We start from the raw sequence: 18,995 nt of genomic DNA on the forward strand, positions 1-18,995 counted from the left end.
TTTGGATGTGTCTATGAAGCTCCCATGACCTTGCCTTGTTCAAGTTGTGCTGGGTTTCCCAGTATTGTGTACTCTCTTACCCTTCACCAAAGTTACCACTTATCTGTTGTCTATTTAGGGTTTTTCCATCACCAGTTCCCCTCCCTCAGAACCATCAAAGATTGTTTCTTTTTGTGTGTAAACCTTTTCAAGAGTTTTTACAGTAGTGGTCTTACACAATGTTATGGATTGACTTGTGTCCCCCCAAAATATGTGTCAACTTGGTTGGGCCATTGTTGGTTAAGGTTGTGTGTCAACTTGGCTGGGCCATGATTCTTAGCATTTATATATGATCATTCCCATGATGGAATCTGCTGTGAGTAGCCAATCAGTTGAAGGGAAGTTTCTTTGGGGGCGTGGTCTACATTTGAATATAAGCAGACGTTCTGGCTTTTTGCTCACTCTGGAACCTGTGGCTGCCTCGTGTTTGTCTGACCTCCGGTTCTTGGGACTTGAGCTATCAGCTTATCTGCTTATCTTGGGATTCATCAATCTTCACAGCCTGTGAGCAAAAGCCCTGCTCTCTGACCTGCCGATCTTGGGTTTGCCAGCCCCTGCGGCTATGTGAATTGAGAGAAGCCTCTATCCTGCTCCATGGACTTGGGACGTTCCAGATTCTACAATGGCGTGAGCTGTTTCCTTGATATAAATCTATGTCTATATATATTTATATGCTTTACTGGTTTTGCTTCTGTAGAGAACCCAAAGACAGCCATGATTCCCAGTGTCCTCCATTTTGTGACTGTAATTTTCCTATGTGTTGTAATTCTAATCTCTGTGCATGCTTAATGAGGCAAGATTAGATCATGTTAAAGGGGATTAGGGTGGGATTGTAACACCCTCACTAAGGTCACATCCCTGACCCAATGTAAAGGGAATTTCTCTGGGGTGTGGCCTACACCAACTTTTATATTACAAGAGATAAAAGGAAAAGGAAGCAAGCAGGGACTTGGGGCCCTCCTAGCACCAAGAAAGCAGCACCAGGAGCAGAGAGTGTCCTATGGACCTGGGGTCCCTGCACCTGAGAAGCTCCTGAATTAGGGGAAGATTGATGACAAGGACCTTCCTCCAGGCATGACACAGGGAGAAAGCCTTCCCCTGGAACTGATGCCCTGAATTTAGATTTGTAGACTACTAGACTATGAGAGAATAATTTTCTCTTTGTTAAAGACATCCACTTGTGGTATTTCTGTTATAACAGCACTATTTGACCTTTTGTTATTGACTTATTTCACTCAGTATAATGCCCTCCAGATTCATCCATGTTGTAAGATGCTTCACAGATTCATCATTGTTCTTTATCTTTGTGTAGTATTCCATTGTGTGCACGTACCATAGTTTGTTTATCCGTTCATCTGTTGATGGCCGTTTTGGTAGTTTCCATCTCTTTGCTATTGTGAACAATGCTGCAGTCATCATGGGTGTGCATATGTTTATTCGTGTGACGTCTCTTATTTCCCTAGGATATATATTCCTAGGAGTGGAATTGCTGGATCATATGGTATTTCTCTTTTTATTTTTTAAATTTACTTATTGTGCTTTAGGTGAAAGTTTACAGCTCAAGTTAATTTCTCATACAAAATTTTATATGCATATTTTTATGTGACCCTAGTTGCAATCCCTATAACCCTCTTTCCACCTCGGGTTTCCCGAGTCTATTCAGCCAGCTCCTATCCCTTTCTGCCTTCTCATTCTGCCTCCGGACAGGAACGGCTCATTTAGTCTCATTTATATACTTGAACTAAGAAACACACTCTTCACAAGTATTATTTTATGTTTTATAGTCCTGTCTAATCTTTGTTTGAAGAGTTGGCTTTGGGAATGGTTTTAGTTCCAGGTTAAGAGAGAGTCTGGGGCCACGTCTTCTGGGGTTCCACTAGTCTCAGCCACACCATTAAGTCTGCTCTTTTTACTAGAGTTTGAGTTCTGCACCCCACTTTTCTCCTGCTCTGTCAGGGACTCTCTGTTGTGTTCCCTGTCACAGCGGTCATTAGTGGTAGCTACACACTGTCTAGTTCTTCTGGTCTCAGGCTGATGCAGTCTCTGGTTTATGTGGCCTTTTGGTCCCTTGGGAAAGTACCCTGGTGGAGCACTGGTTGAAAGCTACAGCTGCTAACCAAAAGTTCGGCAGTTCAAGTCCACCAGGCACTCTTTGGAAACCCTTTGAGGCAATTGTACTCTCTCCCATAGGGTTGCTATGAGTTGGAATCAACCTGATGGCAGCAGGCTTCATTTTTGGTTTTTTGTCTTTTGGGCTAATGTTTTCCTTGCGTCTTTGGTGTTCTTCATTCTCTTTTAGTCCAGATGGGTTGGGACCAACTGATGCATCTCAGATGGCTGCTCACTAGTTTTAAAACCCCAGGTACCACTCACCAACTTGGGATGCAGAACATTTTCTTAATAAACTTTTTTCTGCCAATTGACCTACATGTCCTCCAAAGCCATGGTCCTTAGACACCCATTGCTACTCTATCCCTCGAAGTGTTTGGTTGTGTTCGGGAAACTTCTTAGCTTTTGGTTTAGTCCCGTTGTGCTGACTTCCCCCGTATTGTGTGTTGTCCTTCCCTTCACCTAAGATAAATCTCATCTACTATCTAGTTAGTGAAATCCTCTCTCCCTCCCTCCTCACCCTCATAACCATCAAAGAATGTTTTCTTCTGTGTTTTTGAGTTAGTTTTTGTGCATGGCGTGAGGTATGGGTCTTGTTTCATTTTTTTGCAAATGGATATCCAGTTATGCCAGCATCATTTGTTAAAGAGACCGTCTTTTCCCCATTTAATGGACTTTGGGCTCTTGTCAAATATCAGCTGCTCGTAGATGGATGAATTTATATCTGGATTCTTAATTCTGTTCCATTGGTTTATGTATCTGTTGTGTACAAGTGCCAGGCTATTTTGACTACGATGGTGGTATAATAGGTTCTAAAATCAGGTAGTGTGAGGCCTCCCACTTTGTTCTTCTTCTTTAGCAATGCTTTACTTATCCGTGGCCTCTCCTTTTCATATGAAGTTTGTGGTTTGTTTCTCCATCTTGTTAAAAAATGTCTTTGGAATTTGGATCAGGATTGCATTGTATCTGTAGATAGCTTTGGGTAGAATTGACATTTTCATGATGTTGAGTCTTCTTATCCATGAACAATGTATGTTTTTCCTCTTATGTAGGTCTCTTTTTGTTTCTTGCAGTAGTGTCTTATAATTGTTTTTGTATAGGTCTTTTACATCTCTGGTTAGATTTATTCTTAAGCATTTTACCTTCTTGGGGCTATTGTAAATGGTATTGATTTGGTGATTTTTTCTCTCAAGTTCCCTTCATTGATATAGAGGAATCCAAACTGATTTTCGTATGTTTATCTTGTATCCTAATACTTTGCTGAATTCTTCTATGTTCCAGTAGTTTTCTTGTGAATTCTTTGGAATTTTCTGTGTATGAGATCATATCATCTGCAAATAGGGAAACTTTTACTTCTTCCTTACCTATTTGGGTGCCCTTTATTTGTTTTTCTTGCCTTGTTGCTTTGGTTAGGACTTCCAGCACAATGTTGAATAAGAGTGGTGATAAAGGGCATCCTTGTATGGTTCCTGTTCTCAAGGTGAATGCTTTCAGAGTCTCTCTATTTACGATGAATGTTGGCTGTTGGCTTTGTATAAGTGCCTTTTATTACGTTGAGTAATTTCCCTTCAATTCCTATTTTGCTGAGAGCTTTTTTCAGGAATGGGTGTTGGACTTTGTCAAATATCTTTTCTGCATCAATTGATAAGGTCACATGGTTCTTATCTTTTGTTTTATTTATGTGATGGATTACACTGATTGATTTTCTAATGTTGAACCATCCCTGCATACCTGGGATGAATCTCACTTGGTCATGGTGAATTTTTTTTTTTTTTTTCATATGTTGTTGAATTCTATTGGCTAGATTCTGCTGAGGATTTTTGTGTCTATGTTCATGAGAGATATTGGCCTGTCATTTTCTTTTTTTGTCGTGTCTCTACCTGGTTTTGGTATTAAGGTTATGCTGGCTTCATAGCCTGTGTTCAGGAGTATTTCATCCTTTTCTATGCTCTGAAATACCTTTAGTAGTACTGGTGTTAACTCTTTGAAAGTTTGGTCTAATTCTGCAGTGAAGCCATCAGGCCCAGGGTTTTTTTTTTTTGGTGGGAGTTTTTAAATTACCTTTTCAATCTCTTTTTTTGTTATAGGTTTATTCAGTTATTCTACCGTGTTTGTGTTAGTTTAGGTAGGTAGTGTAGTGTGTTTCTAGAAATTTGTCCATTTCCTCTAGGTTTTCAAATTTGTTAGAGTACAGTTTTTCATAGTATTCTGTTATGATTCTTTTAATTTCATTTGGGTCTGTTGTGATGTCACCCATCTGACTTCTTATTCAGGTTATTTGAAAGTTCTATGACTACATTATTTCATCTCTCTTTTTTGTTTTAATGTTGTCATATTTTACATATTGACATCTCTGTTTCCCTATTTTCAGTGTTATACTTTTGATTTATTTTCGTGACTTCCCTATCTGGGTTGATACCTGGTTGTTCTGTCCTGTGTTCTAGTCTTGGGTTGTTATCTGATGTTATTGGTATTCTAACTGGAGGATTCCCTTAATATTTCTAGTAATTTTGGTTTGGTTTTTACAAATTCCCTTAACTTCTGTTTATCAGGAAATATCCCAATTTTGCCATCATATTGAGAGACAGTTTTGCTGGATGTATAATTCTTGGTTGGCAATTTTTTTCCTTCAAGGTTTTGTGTATATCCTCCCATTGCCTTCTTGCCTGAATGGTTTATACTGAGTAGTCACAGTTTAGTCTTATCGACTTTCCTTTGTAGATGAATTTTCATTTATCCCTAGTTGCTCTTAAAATTCTCTCTTTACCTTTGGTTTTGGCAAGCTTGATTATAATATGTCTTGGTGACTTTTTTGGGATCTACCATCCGTGGGGTTCAATGAGCTTCTTGGATAGATATCTTCTTGTTTTTCACAATATCAGGGAAGTTTTCTGCTAACAAATCTTCAACAATTCTATTTTCTGTCATCCTCCCCCCTCCTGGTACTCCAATCACTCGTAGGTTATTCCTCTTGATAGAGTCCCACATAAATCTTAGAGTTTCTTCATTTTTTAAAGTTCTTTTATCTGATTTTTCCTTGGATAAATTGGTGTTAAGTACTATATCTTCAGTGTCACTAATTCTGACTTCCATTGCTTCAATTTTGCTCCTATGACTTTCTATTGAGTTGTCTAATTCTGAAATTTTACTGTTAATCTTTGGATTTCTATTTGCTGTCTCTCTATGGATTCTTGTAATCTGTTAAATTTGTCATTGTGCTCTTATATAACCTTCTAAAGTTCCTTTATTGCTTTGCCTGTGTGTTCCTTATTTTGGTCTGCATTTTGCCTGATTGCCTTTCTGATCTCTTGAAGAGTTCTGTATATTAATCTTTTGAATTCTTTCTCTAGTACTTCCAAGACCTTATCTTCCTCTGGGAGGTTTTTTGGTTCTTTGTTTTGGTTGCTTGCTGGAGCCATATGGCTTGCCTCTTTATGTGATTTGATATTGACTGTCATCCCTGAGCCATCAATAAATTATTATATTTATTTATTTTATGTTTGCTTACTGTGTCCTAGCTTCTTGTTTTGTTTTATTTTGATACACCCAAATAGGCTTGTCATGTGAGCTACTTTGATTATCGGAGACTTTGAAGTTCTCACGAGCAAGGTAGGTGTCTGATGACTGCCCTGGGTGCCTGGGTGGAAGGCATGACCCTGTTCCCTAGAGCTCATAGGTGGGTGCATTTTGAAGCCGGACTTTGGGCACTCGGTGCTGTTGGCTGTAAGGACTGGGAGGCACCACTTATTCTAGGGCCCCTGTCAAGGGTGGCTAGGTGGAGGGGGTGGAGCCACCAGTCCTCAGGTCCATGATGTGGGTAGGTGAGTACCCTGCTTAACGGGAAGGGTGGTGTCAAATGTCAGGAACCTGCCACTTCCCTTTAGCTATTGCAGTTGAAATAAGCTTCTCAGTTTTATACCCTGTTTTACTATGCAAATAAGGGCCTAGACTGTTAAAACGGGGCTACATAGGTCTAGGCAGGTGTGAAAGGCATTCAAAGTCCTTGTATCCCTTATGCCTGTGCCTAGGCAAAGGGGCTGTGCCTGCCCTGAGGTACTGGCTTAGGAAAGCTGGAAGATTATTTTTTCCTGTTTGTTGTTTTTTCCCTTTCCAAAGCTGAGAGAATGGCTTGGGGCAAAAGACGAGTCCCACTTCTGGCCCAGGGGGCCTGGCAATGGCTAAAGCTGGACTGGGACCAGAGCTGAGCAGGGTAAGTAAGTGGGAGAGAGACACTTCCAAGAGGGGAAAGGGTGTTTTTGATCCCACGCATTATACGTTACACTTGCACTTAACTTTCAGAGATCTAGCAGTGTTTTCCCCTGGTTCTGCAGGCATGTGATACCCTCAGCTGCTCTGTTTATCATGGTGTGGAAAATGCATTCCAAGTGCTACTGCTTGCCTTAGCCTACACATGCTGGCCGATCTAGGCTGCAGGGTGCCGGCCAGCTCTCTCCCTTCCCCTGCCACTCAGTCCAACTCGTCAACTTTGTCTTTGACATTCAGGACTCCTAGATTGTCATATATAACCAACTCAGTTGTTTTTTTGGGTCTTTGTTGTAAGTGGGACCACAGGAAATGTCTGACTATTCCTTCCCATCTCCTATGGTTTTTCCATTTCTAGCTTTCTAAGGAAGCACCATATCATTTTCCAGAATGGTCGAACCGTTTTGCATTCCCACCAGCAGTGCATAAGAGCTCCGATCCCCCTGCAGTCTCTCCAACATTTGTAATTTTCTGTTTTTTTTTTTGATTCCTGGAAGTAATGTTTGGTGAGATGGTATCTCATTGTAGTTTCAATTTGCATCTCTCAAATGGCTGGGGATTGAGAGCATTTTCTCATGTATCTCTTAGCTGTGTGACTGTCTTCTTTGGTGAAGGGTCTGTTCATATCCTTTGCCATTTTTTAATTGGACTATTTGCCTTTTTCTTGTAGAGGTATTGGATTTTCCTGCAGATTCTAGAGATTAAGCCTTGGTTAGAATCGTCATAGCCACAATCTGTAGGTTCTCTTTTTATTCTTTTGGTGAAGTCTTTTCATGAGCATAAGTGTTTAATTTTTAGGAGATCCCAGTTATCTAGCTTATCTTCTGGTGTTTGTGTATTGTTAGTTATGGTTTATATCCTGTTAATGCTGTGTATTAGGGCCTCTAGTGTTGATCATATTTTTTCTTCTATGAGCTTTATAGTTTTTGGTTTTATATTTAGGTCTTTAATCTTTTTTGAGTTTGTTTTTGTGTATGGTGTAAGGTGTGGGTCCTGTTTTATTTTTTTGCAGATGGACATCTAGTTTTGCCAGCACCATTTGTTAAAAAGACTGTGTTTTCCCCATTTTATGAATTTTGGGCCTTTGTTGAAGATCAGGTTCTCAATTCTGTTCCATTAGTCAATGTGTCTGTTGTTGTAACAGAATAAGGCTGTTTTGACTAGTATAGCTGTATAGTTCTGAGGCCAGGTAGTGCCAGTCCTCCTATTTTATTCTTCTTCTTCAATATTGCTTTACTTATCCAGGCCTCTTCCCTTTCCATGTAAAGTTAATGATTAGGTTTTCCATCTCTTTAAAGAATGCTGTTGGTATTTGAATTGGTATTGCATTGTATTTGTAAATTGCTTTGGGTAGAATTGACATAATCACAATGTTAAGTCTACCTATCCATGAGTATGGTATGTTTTTCCATTTATGTAGGTCTCTTTTGGTTTCTTGCAAGTAGTGTTTTGTAGTTTTCTTTGTATAGGTCTTTTACATCTTTGGTTAGATTTATTACTAAGTATTTTTCTTTTTTTTTGGAACTATTATAAATGGCCTTGTTTTCCTGATTTCCTTTTCATCGTTCTCTTTATTGGTGCATAGGAATCCAACTGATTTTTGTAGGTTTATCTTGTATCCTGCTACTCTGCTCAATATTTCTATTAGTTACATTAGTTTTCTTGTGTAGTCTTTGGGTTTTCTATGTATAGTATCATATCATCCGCAAGTAGGGTCAGTTTTACTTATGCCTTAAAATTTAGATGCCCTTTATTTCTTTTTCTTGTCTTATTGCTCTTGCTAGTACTTCCAGCACAATGTTAAATATGAGTGGTGATAAAGGGCATCCTTGTCTTGTTCCTGTTCTCAAGAGGTATGTTTTCAGCTTCTCTCCATTAAAATTATGTTGGCTGTTGGTTTTGTATATTAAAAAAAAAGAAAAACCAATCCCATTGCCATCAAGTCAATTTTGACTCATAATGACACTATAAGACAAAATACAACTGCCTCATAGAGTTTCCAAGGAGCACCTGGTGGATTTGAACTGCTGACCTTTTGGTTAACAGTTGTAGCACTTAACCACTATGCCAGTGGCGTTTCCGTTATGTTGAGGAATTTGCTTCTATACCTATTTTATTGAGAGTTTTTATCAGGACTTTGTTGAATTCCTTTTCTGCATTGATTGAGATGATCATGTGATTCTTTTGGTTATATGGTTAATTATGTTGATTAATTTTCTAATGTTGAACCATCCTTGCATACCTGGTGTGAATCCCACTTATCATGGTGTATAATTTTTTGATATGATGCTGAATTCTATTGGCTAGAATTTTGTTGAGAATTTTTTTTTTTTTTAATCTTGAGAGATATTGGTCTGTGATTTTATTTTTTGTGGTGTCTTTGCCTGGTTTTGGTATCAGGGTTATGCTGGCTTCGTAGTATCAGTTTGGAAGGACCACTTCCATTTTTATGTTTGAAATAGTTTGAGTAGTAGTGGTATAAGTTCCTCTCTGAATGTTTGTTAGAATCCTCCAATGAACCCATCTGGGCCAGAGTTTTTTTTTTCAATTATCTTTTCAATCTCTTCTCTTGTTATGGGTGTGTTCCAATTTTCAATTTCAGTTTCTGTTAGTTTGTGTTGGTATTGTGTTTCTAGAAATTTGTCCATTTCTTCCAGGTGTTCATATTTGTTGGAATATAATTTTTCAGAGTACTTTTATGATCCTTTTTCTTTCAGTTGAGTCTGTTGTAATGTCCCCCATAACATTTCTTATATGGGTTATTTATGTCCCCTCCTGTTATTATTGTGTCAATTTGGTCAATGGTTTGTTGATTTTGTTGATCCTTTCAAAGAAGGAACTTTTGGTTTTGTTGGTTCTATTGTTTTTTTTCTTCTCTATTTCATTTATTTCTGCTCTGAGCTTTATTATTTCCTTTCTTCTGGGTGGCTGTGGGCTTCTTTTCCTGTTCTCTGTTTGAGTTGTGTAAATAATGTTTTCATTTTGTCCCTTTCTTCTGTTTTGATGTGTGCATCTATTGCTATAAACTGACCTCTGAGCATTATCTTTGCTGTGTCCCAGAGGTTTTGGTATGATGTGTTTTCATTCTCGTTTGATTCTAGGAATTTTTGGATTCCATCTTTGATTTCTTCTATTACCCAGTGGTTTTTAACCAGGGTGTTATTCAGTTTCCATGTGTCATGGATTGAATTATGTCCCTTCAAAAATGTGTGTACCAATTCGGCTGGGCCATGATTTCCAGTATTGTGTAGTTGTCTTCCATTTTGTTATTGTTATTTTATGTTAAAGAGGATAAGGGTAGGCTTGTAACACCCTTACCCAGATCACATTTTTGATCCAATATAAAGGGAGTTTCCCCAGTTGTGATGTGCACCACCTTTTATCTCTCAAGAGATAAAAAGGAAAGGGAAGCAAGCAGAGAGTTGGGGACCTTATACCACCAAGAAAGCAGCACCAGGAGCACAGTGCATCCTTGACTGAGAAGCTCCTTGACCGGGGGAAGATTGAGGACAAGGGCCTTCCTCCAGAGCCAACAGAGAGAGAAAGCCTGCCCCTGGGTCCAATGCCCTGAATTTGGACTTTTAGTCTACTTTACTGTGAGGAAATAAACTTCTCTTTGTTAAAGCCATCCACTTGTGGTATTTCTATTATATCACCACTAGATGATGAAGACACCATGTATTTGATTTTTTTTCCCTTGCTCTTCCTGTTGTTAATTTCTACTTTGGTGGGGTTGTGAACAGAGAAGATACTTGGTATTATTTGAATGTTTTATATTTTGAGGGTTGATTTTTGGCCTAAGGGATGATCTCTTCTGAAGAACGTCATGTGCACTGAAAAAGAATTTGCTGCTGTTGGATGGAGTGTTCTACATATGTCTATGAGTTCAAGTGGGTTGATTGTGACCTTTAGATCTTCTGTATCTTTGTTGAGTTTCTTTCTGGATGTTCTGTTCTTTACCGAGAATGACGTATTGAAGTCTCCTACTATAATTGTGGAACTAGCATCTCTCTTTCCAGTGCTGTTAGAGTTTATGTCTTTTGGAGCCTTGTCTTTGGGTTTATAGATATTTATTATTGTTATGTATATTGGATTTCCCTTTAATCATTATATAACAGCTTTCTTTGTCTTTTATGGTGGATTTTGTTTAAAAGCCTATTTTATCTGAGATTAATGTTGCCACTCCACTCTTTTTTGGTAGGTGTTTGCTTGATATATTTTTTCCATCCTTCGATTTTTAATATATATATGTCTTTGTTTCTAATGGGTGTCTTTTGTAGACAGCATATTGCTGAGTCCTTTTTTTTTTCTTAAACCCATTCTGTCACTCTGTGTCTCTCTATGGGTGCATTTAAGCCATTTACATTCAGTGCGATTAATAGATGTGAGTTTATTGCTATCATTTTGTAGTGAGTTTTTTTTTTTTTTTTGGTGCTGACATTTTCTTTGTTCCTGTTACTTTTCTCTGCTGAATTTCTTTTGTTTGCATTTTTTTTTTTGGTAGATTTTCTGTTTACTTAGAGTTTATGTTTTTCTTCTTTATTTTGATGAGTAAGTTTGTTAACTTCCTTTGTGATTACTTTGAAATTTGCCTTTATTTTCCCAAGTTTGAACCAGTCTTTTATTACTTGGTATTTCCTTGACTTCTTCTCCATTTGGAATTCCTATACTTCCAATGTTTATTCCCTCTTTTATTGTACCGACTTTGTTGTAATTTACAGATTGAGGTCTCTGGTTCCCAACTGTAAATCTTTTAGTTTTGTTTTATCCTTGAGAGTTCATTATCTGGGTTGGTGTCTAGCTGATGCTGTTTTATGTGCTGGATTTAGGTTGTTGTCTGATGTTTGTTCTCTATCCAAAGGACTCTCTTTAATAATTCTCGCAAGTTTGGTTTGGATTTTACATATTCCCTTAATTTCTGTTTTTCTGGAAATGTCATCATTTCACCATTATATTTGAGTAAGAGTTTTGTAGGATATATTATTCGTAGGTGGCAGTTTTTTTCTTTCAAGATTTTATACATGTCATCCCATTGCCTTTTTGCCTGCATGGGTTCTGCTGAGTAATCAGAGCTCAGTCTTATTGTTTCCCCTTTGTATGTGACTTTTCATTTTTCTCGAGCTGTGCTCAGGATTCTTTCTTTGCCTGTCTTTTTAGTGAGTGTGATTATGACATGCATTGCTGTTTTTCTTTTGGAGTCTATCCTATACCGGGTTCTTTGAGCTTCTTGGATAGTCCGCTTTTCTTCTTTCATGTTAGCAGGGAATTTTTCTGTCAGGAAATCTTCAATGATCCTCTCTGTGTTTTCTGTTTTCTCCCTGTTCCAGAACTCTTATCAGACACAAATTTTTGCTTTTGATTGTATCCCACATGGTTCTCATGGCTTCTTCATTTTTCTTCATTCTTTTCTCTGAGTTTTCCTCAAAGTGGCATCCAAGGTTTTCTTTTTTTTCAATTTCACTGATCCTGTCTTCCATTGTTTCAAGTTTGCTCCCACAACCTTCTATTTCACTGTTCATTTCTGAAATCTTGTGGTTTATCTTTTTCTAATTTCTGTTTTTCTACAATTTCTAGTTTATTTAGTTTGGCATTTTGTTCCTGTACTATTTTTCTAGTTTTTCCATAGTTTTTTTTTCTGTCTTTTACATAATTTTCTCTGTATTGTCAATGGTTTTGTCTAGTTTTTTTTCTTATCTTTGTCTGCATTTCCTTCATCTGTTGTAGTACACTGAATACTAGAGTTCTGATTCCCTACCAGGTAGTTCCACTGCCTTGTCTTCTAGCAGAAGGTCATCTACTGTTTTATTTTGGTTGCTTTCTGGGGCCATCCTCTCCTGTTTTTTTTTTTTTTTTTTTTTTAATACATTTTGATATTGTCTGCTGTCTCTGGGATGTCCAGGAATTATTTTCTTCATTTATTGATTGTAGATTTGATTGTTTCATCCTGCTTTTTTGTTTTATTTGGTTATATCTTATCAGGCAGGCTGTGTGTGTTTTGTTTCCTGCTCACCTATGGGCATGATACTTCTCACTACTTTGTCCAGGTGGGAAAGGCTGGTCACTCAGCTGTGGTGCAGCAGGGTGGGGCCATCGAGGGCGGAGAGGCGGGAATATGTAGTTTGTGGTATGAACTGGGGGTGATGGGGCAGTGCTGGGAAAGGTGCAGGGCAGGGTTTGGGGGACCACATTGATGCTACTCAGGAGTGTGGCACTTGGTGTGAGGTGTAGATAAACAGGAGGGAAAGGAGAGGAGGTGATGTGCAGAGCTAAGTGGGTGGGTGAAAGAAGAGATAGAGGAGAGAGAAACAAAGGCAGAAAAAGAAAGGAAAAGAAAAATGAAGTAAAAAATAATAAAAAGAAAAAAGTAAATAAAATGGTGGTGCTGTAGGATTCCGCACATGGGTGTAGGGCAGACCCGGCGAGGCTGTGTGGTGTTGGCTGTCTAGCTGTGCATTTGGCTCAGCCTGTTGAGAAGCAGCTTGGGTGGTGCACAAGTCCAGGTGGGCGGGATAAAGGAAAGGAAAGTGGGAATAGGGAGAGAAGAAGCCTACAATCAGAGAAACAATAAAACAAAATGGAAAAATATGGAGGTGGGTGCTCTGGCTGTTGGGACCTGGGTGGAATTGGAGTGGTGGTGAGCTAATGTCTTTCTTGCTGGGTGGTACATCACAGCCCATCAGGATGGGACAGAGGCAGCAAAGGGTCCATGTGGAAGGGAGAAGGAAATGGAGAAGGGGAAAGATAAAGAAAAATATAAAATATGGCTCTGAGGGAGCTGGCCTCTGGGGGTGGTGCAAAGCTGGGGAGGCCATGTGCAAGAGGTTGTCCAGCCAAGTGGTACAACACAGCCCACCAAGCAGTTGGGGGTGACACACAGGGCTGGGTGGATTGGAGAGCAGAAAGGAAGGAAGGGAGAGAGAGGAGAAAAAAAAAAGACCAAAAAAACCCCAAAGAAGCAATAAATAAATGGTGCTGAGGGTGCCCATGGGTGACAGTGGCACAAACCCGAGGAGGCTGAGCGTAGTGACTCTTCAACTGAGCTGTGCAGCATGGCCCATCCAGAAGGGGTGGGGTGGTGCACAAGTCTGGGTGGGCAAGAGAAAGGAAAGGAGAGAGAGAACAAACAAAAAAAAAAAGAAGAAAAGAAAGGGGACCAAAAAAAAAAAAAAAAAAGCAAACGAACAAAAAAGTCGGCCCAGAAGGGGAGGGGATGGCACAAGGGGCTAGCTGGGCAAAAGAAAGAAAAGGAAGGAAGGAAGGGAGAGAAGAAAAGCAATAAAAAAAAAAGCTAAAAAAAAAACAACTGAGTCTCTAAAAGCAAACAAACCAAAAAATTACAGTCTGTCGAGAAAGGGGGGGGGGATAGCACGTGGGGCTAACTGGGTGGGAGAAAAAGAATGAAGGAAGGAAGAGAGAGAAAAACAATAAAAAAGCCAAAAAACAAACCAAAAAAAGAAAAGAACAAAGCAAACAATCACAGCCTGTCAAGAAGGGGAGGAGATGGCACATGGGACTACAGAAGCAACAACAACAGAAAAATCCAATGAGGGGAAAAAATAAGCAAGCAAACAAACAAAAATAAAAACCAGAAAACCAAACCAAATAAACAAAAAAAGTGAGGCTGAAAGGGCTAGCTGGTGGGGACATGGTGGACCCCAGTGGCAGTGAGCTAGTGTCTCTCTTCCCAAGTAACCATGGCCCATTAAGCATAGGTAAAAAGGATGAGGGGTAGGAAAGTGTGTATCCCTGTTTACTGGGGGCTCTGTCTCCTGCTGAGATTTCTGTGGAGTTGCCTTCCCGTAGTCTCTGTCCACAGTCCTTGGTGGCTCAGGTCCAAGATGGTGAATCTAGGTGGCTGTGAGCTACTGTCTCTCTGGCCAAGAGGCTGTGGCCTGTTGGCAAGCAGCAAAGGTCAAGTATGGGGAAGAAGGGCGTGGGGTCGGAAAATATGTATCCCTGGTTACCGTGTGCTCTGTCTCCTGTTGGGAGCTCTGTGAAGTTGCCTTCCCATACTCCCTGTCTGAATTCTTTGGCAGCTATAGCCCAAGATGGCAAATCTGGCCACATTAGCTAGTATGGGACCCCCACTCTGTCAGTTTCTTATTCCATTCAGTGCTTGATCGAGTTCTTTATTCCTTCATTTGGTACTTAGGGTTCCAGGATTGACGTTTGTACCTCATTTCCTTGGTTTTTTGGGTCTTTGCTGAAGAGGGATGGCATGGTGCTTCTGTCTGTAGTGCCATGTTGGCTCTGCTTCTTGGGAAAATTTCTTAACCTCTCTAAATCCCAGTTTCCACATTTGTATATTAGGGATCATAATGGTGCCTACTTCCTAGGAACACTGAGAGTATGGGAGCAGATAGTGCATTAAAGGGCTTAGAACACTGCCTGGCTCTCTCAAATTTCCATCCATTTTAGTTGCTAGAAGAGACAAAAAGAAGAAAAAAAGTGTCGGCATAGTTTGTTTATAGGGAGCCATAACATTTGGCATACAAGTTCTTCCATAAAATCCAGGCATTTGAAGTAATAGCTCATAAGAATATTCAACACGATTTTACTAATATCAACATGTAGTCCAGCCTATAGGTAAATTTTAGTTGAAAGAATAAATTTGTATATAGGCAGGATGTATCCATTTATTCAGCCAGTATTTATTGAACACTATTTTTTTTTTTTACTATACACACAAAACTGTGTAATAGTAGAAAAATAAGCTTTCTGGTCAATTTAAAATGGGTAAATTATCAACTATTCTTATTCAAGGAAAGACGATTGAAAAGGGTTTTTATTATTTTTTTATTGATGGTTTTTATTTGGATTTTGGTCTTAAACAATTGCTTCAAATTTCGATTCCCTATTGACAGTACAATGGATTGTGACACAAGAGTCTTGTAAAGCCAATACTCACCTCCAAATCCAGGTCTCATTGCAAAATCATGGTCCTCTACGTGCAGCAATTGCATGTATTTCAGGGGCCATACCTTGGTATTGTCATCATTCCGCATTCTAGTTTCTTGCTTGCCATTCCACCAAAGGGGGGAATAATAATTCTGAGATACATATGCTTCTGGATATTTTGATTTAGGTTAACCATGTGTGCTTAACATAGCATACTATGAAATAAATCTATAAAAACACATTTTTTCAGTGCATATCACACATAGCCAATGATCTGCCAATATTTGATTTTTATTATACAAAAGGGGGTGGGGGGAGAGGTAAGGTAACCAAATTAAGAACACGTTAAATGACAAACTGAATTTACATTTAGTGCACTAAAAGGCAATGTTTCTTAGAATATGGTCTTTAGACCTGGTAATCTGTGTTACCTGGGTACAGTTTGTCAAATTTCAGATTCATGAGCCCCACCCCTAGATTAACTAAGTCTTAACCCAAGGAAACAGGACCTAGGGATCTGCATTTTAACAAGCAGCCTACGTTACTGGGCCACTGAAGTTAGACAATTACTGCATTAAGAAAGTGAAAAAAAAAAAAACAACAAAAACAAAAACACAGCAAAATTATAAACTGATGAAAATAATTTTACAAAGACGAAGGAGCAGAAAGTATGGATGCAGGTTGAATTCAGAGGCAGAATCCTTGTAGGAGGTTCTAGATTTTGAGGGAGCGCAAGGGGAGTAGAGAGGAATCCAGAGGAGAAATGATGTTTCCGACAATTGATTGTACTTGATGCCCAGCCAAATTGTGGAGCAGGTGAAGTCTGTTTTCACCCACAGTGCTCTAAGGCAAAACAAGTGGGGAGTGGCCTCTGTGGTGTGAGTAAAAAGCACCAATCTGAGCGCACAGAGGCCTGTCATTCTCTGGGTCTGTGAACTCTGGCAAGTTGTGGACCTTCCTGCAAGTGTGGAGCCAGAATGTCTGTGAAAGCGCAGCTCCGCTGTGATGCGCAGCAGTCTTCACGTCCAAGGTGCTGGAGACCTTGCTCAGCTCCCCTTCCAGAACAATGTACCTCTCATCACCACCACCATCATCATCAGCAGCAGCAATAACACAAAACAGTCATAAGCAAGACCCTGACGGGTCTACTGGGTGATTTCTTGTTATTCTGAATATCTGATATGTTTTTGCATTAATAAATGTCTTCTCTAGGAGATCAATGTAAGCTTTAAACATGAGACTTGAGGCAATTTCTTAACTCAATAAAGGGACTTTGATGATGAGAATTTCAAACCCTGAAGCAGCTGGGAAGAGAGATATTTCCAGGCCTAATGGGCACCTGAGATCACACAGTCTGGTGTTTCAATAGGGCAGTTTCTGGCTGGAATCGTCGGAGATTTATGGATGTATTTTTGCTGTTGATAGATACGAGGAAGTTGGGAAAAGGAATCTGTTTTGGGTAGAAGGCAATGAGGTTGTTTTTAATCCTGTTAAGTCATTATAGCCTATAAATAATTGAACATACAGATCTATTTCTTCCAAGGAGTAAGACTGAACTAGAGACCTTCTTCCAAGGAGTTAGAATTAATGATTTACTTTAAAAAATAATAATAGCAGCCAGTGTTTATTAAATGCCTAGTATGGTCTAGGTACGAAGCCAGGTGTACTGTAAACATCTTCCTTGGAATGTATCAGATCACCTGCTTTGTGACTTCTGCCCTCTTCATGGACAGGATTTCTGATCCAGTAGGTCTGGGTCTGAGAATTTGCATTTCTAAAAATTTCTCAGGACAAGCCACCAGCCAAGAATATATACACATTTAATAGAAGCTTTTAGTTGCTAGCTATTGTTTAAGAAAAATGGAAATGTAACTTTGGGTGGAAACTCATGAAGATGTGTGAACTCCTTCAGTAACAGTATTATTTTAATACAACTAGGTGGCAGATCATTAATGTGGCTTTCAGAAGCCTCTACACTGAGATTAGAGGGAATAAATCTTAATTAAGAATCCTAAGGACACTGAACACAGAGCCTGCTATGAAATGTGCTCTCTGTTCTATTTAAAGCAAGTTCACTGGTCTTACCTGGGGTCTCTTCTAATGCACAGTGTGATGTTCTATATGCATTTATTTTTTACTTCATTTCTAACTCTTCTGTTTCCAAAAAGGATCATTTTACTAAGATAATTTTGAAAATTTATGTATTCCTTCACATATATTTAAGTAGACATTTACAATTTTTCATCATAAATTTGAAAATTATTCAAGTATTGTTAATTTAAAGTAAAACTGTTAAAAAAAACTGTTACGTGCCATTTAATTATAAATATAAATATATGACTAAGCTCTTCTTTAAAAATCACAAATTTTATATCGCTCCTTTTTTCATTTGAACTTGTACGTCCATTCTACTTTCTCCACAGATTTTTATTATCCATTCATACTTCTTTACAAGACATATATGTATATACATTGAAATTAACTTTTTAAATTTCTTATGACCATTAAAAATTGAGTAAAACGAAAGTTATATATATGCTGGTAAATAATGATTCAGTTTATAAAGTAAAATTTAATTGGAAATATATCTCTTAGTGAGATAAATGCCGCATTTTCCCCATTATTTCATGTATCTATGGATGAATATTACCACTAGAATGAAGCAGAGTTTTGCATAAATCTTATTCCTACTGTTTATTTTTATAGATAAAACCATCCAGAAAGTTTGTTCACATATATGTAAGCACATGGAATTTAAATAGTGTTTTAGCAACGTCACTTAATTATTTAAATTCCTTCTGACTTATTTTCCAAAATTTGTGCTCTATCATCAACAATTACTTTTAATGATTTATAAACTGACACATTGATTAGGTCTTCTTTCAATGTTGTTGTAAGCAAAAAATAGGAAACCACAAAATTTGGTAATTGTTGTATTATCTAGACTAGAATTACTACATCAACAGCAAAATTTCTAATGGTCTCTGCATCCAGGGAGTTTTTATACATTGGGGCAATACACATGATTAGACTCAGGGAGGGAGAAGGCCATGCCTTTACTTTGCCAAATGGGACAAAGAAATCATGAGAGGGAGGTGGAAGAGGAGACTCCAGGCATGTTTTCAGGTAGACCAATTTTAAGGGAGAGCACATAGGGAAGTTAAAGGTGCAGAAAAGGATTGTTTTAAAACTATCCATGCCCACATACCTCAGAGACAGCAGGTATGTACCTTAGGGGCCCATTACATCCCAGGAATATGGGTGCCCCAGTTTGAAGACCCCTGGCTGATTAAAAAAAAAAAAAAGACTAACATATAAAGGTTAATAGACTCTGAAATAGAGCAAAGGAGAAAGAAGCAAATATGCTTAAAAAGTGGGGCTAGTAAGGGGGGCTAATATGGGATGCAGCATCAGATATGGCTTTGAGCTTTCTAGTCTTAGTCTATATATATGTCATTTTAAGCCATTTTGTTTTGTCCTCTAAAAATAATTTGAGTTTTAGTAGTTACTGAAAGAAAGCTTTGGGATAACTTTTAGAAAGCTGAGTCCTGATGGGATAAAATAAAGAAATCAGAATTCATGAAAGAGTTTTACACCAGCATTATTTATCTTTCCACAAAGTGTATGCTATGAACATTGTTTGAGAAACAGTAGGTGTAAGCGGGGTAATGGTTATTGTTTTTCTC

At 38.6% G+C, this 18,995-nt stretch overlaps 1 protein-coding gene across 1 annotated transcript in view; it reads right to left on the reverse strand.

Moving 5' to 3' along the window:
• Positions 1 to 18,318, reverse strand: part of GABRR3 (gamma-aminobutyric acid type A receptor subunit rho3) — an 87,776-nt gene extending 69,458 nt beyond the window's left edge. Inside the window, 2 exon segments of the mRNA XM_049857864.1 lie at positions 15,320 to 15,428; positions 18,265 to 18,318. Of these exon segments, the coding sequence (XP_049713821.1) occupies positions 15,320 to 15,428; positions 18,265 to 18,318 (163 nt within the window).
• Between the last annotated feature and the right edge of the window lie 677 nt (positions 18,319 to 18,995).

This window comes from Elephas maximus, chromosome 18 (genome assembly GCF_024166365.1).
Source record: "Elephas maximus indicus isolate mEleMax1 chromosome 18, mEleMax1 primary haplotype, whole genome shotgun sequence".
Taxonomy (NCBI): domain Eukaryota; kingdom Metazoa; phylum Chordata; class Mammalia; order Proboscidea; family Elephantidae; genus Elephas; species Elephas maximus.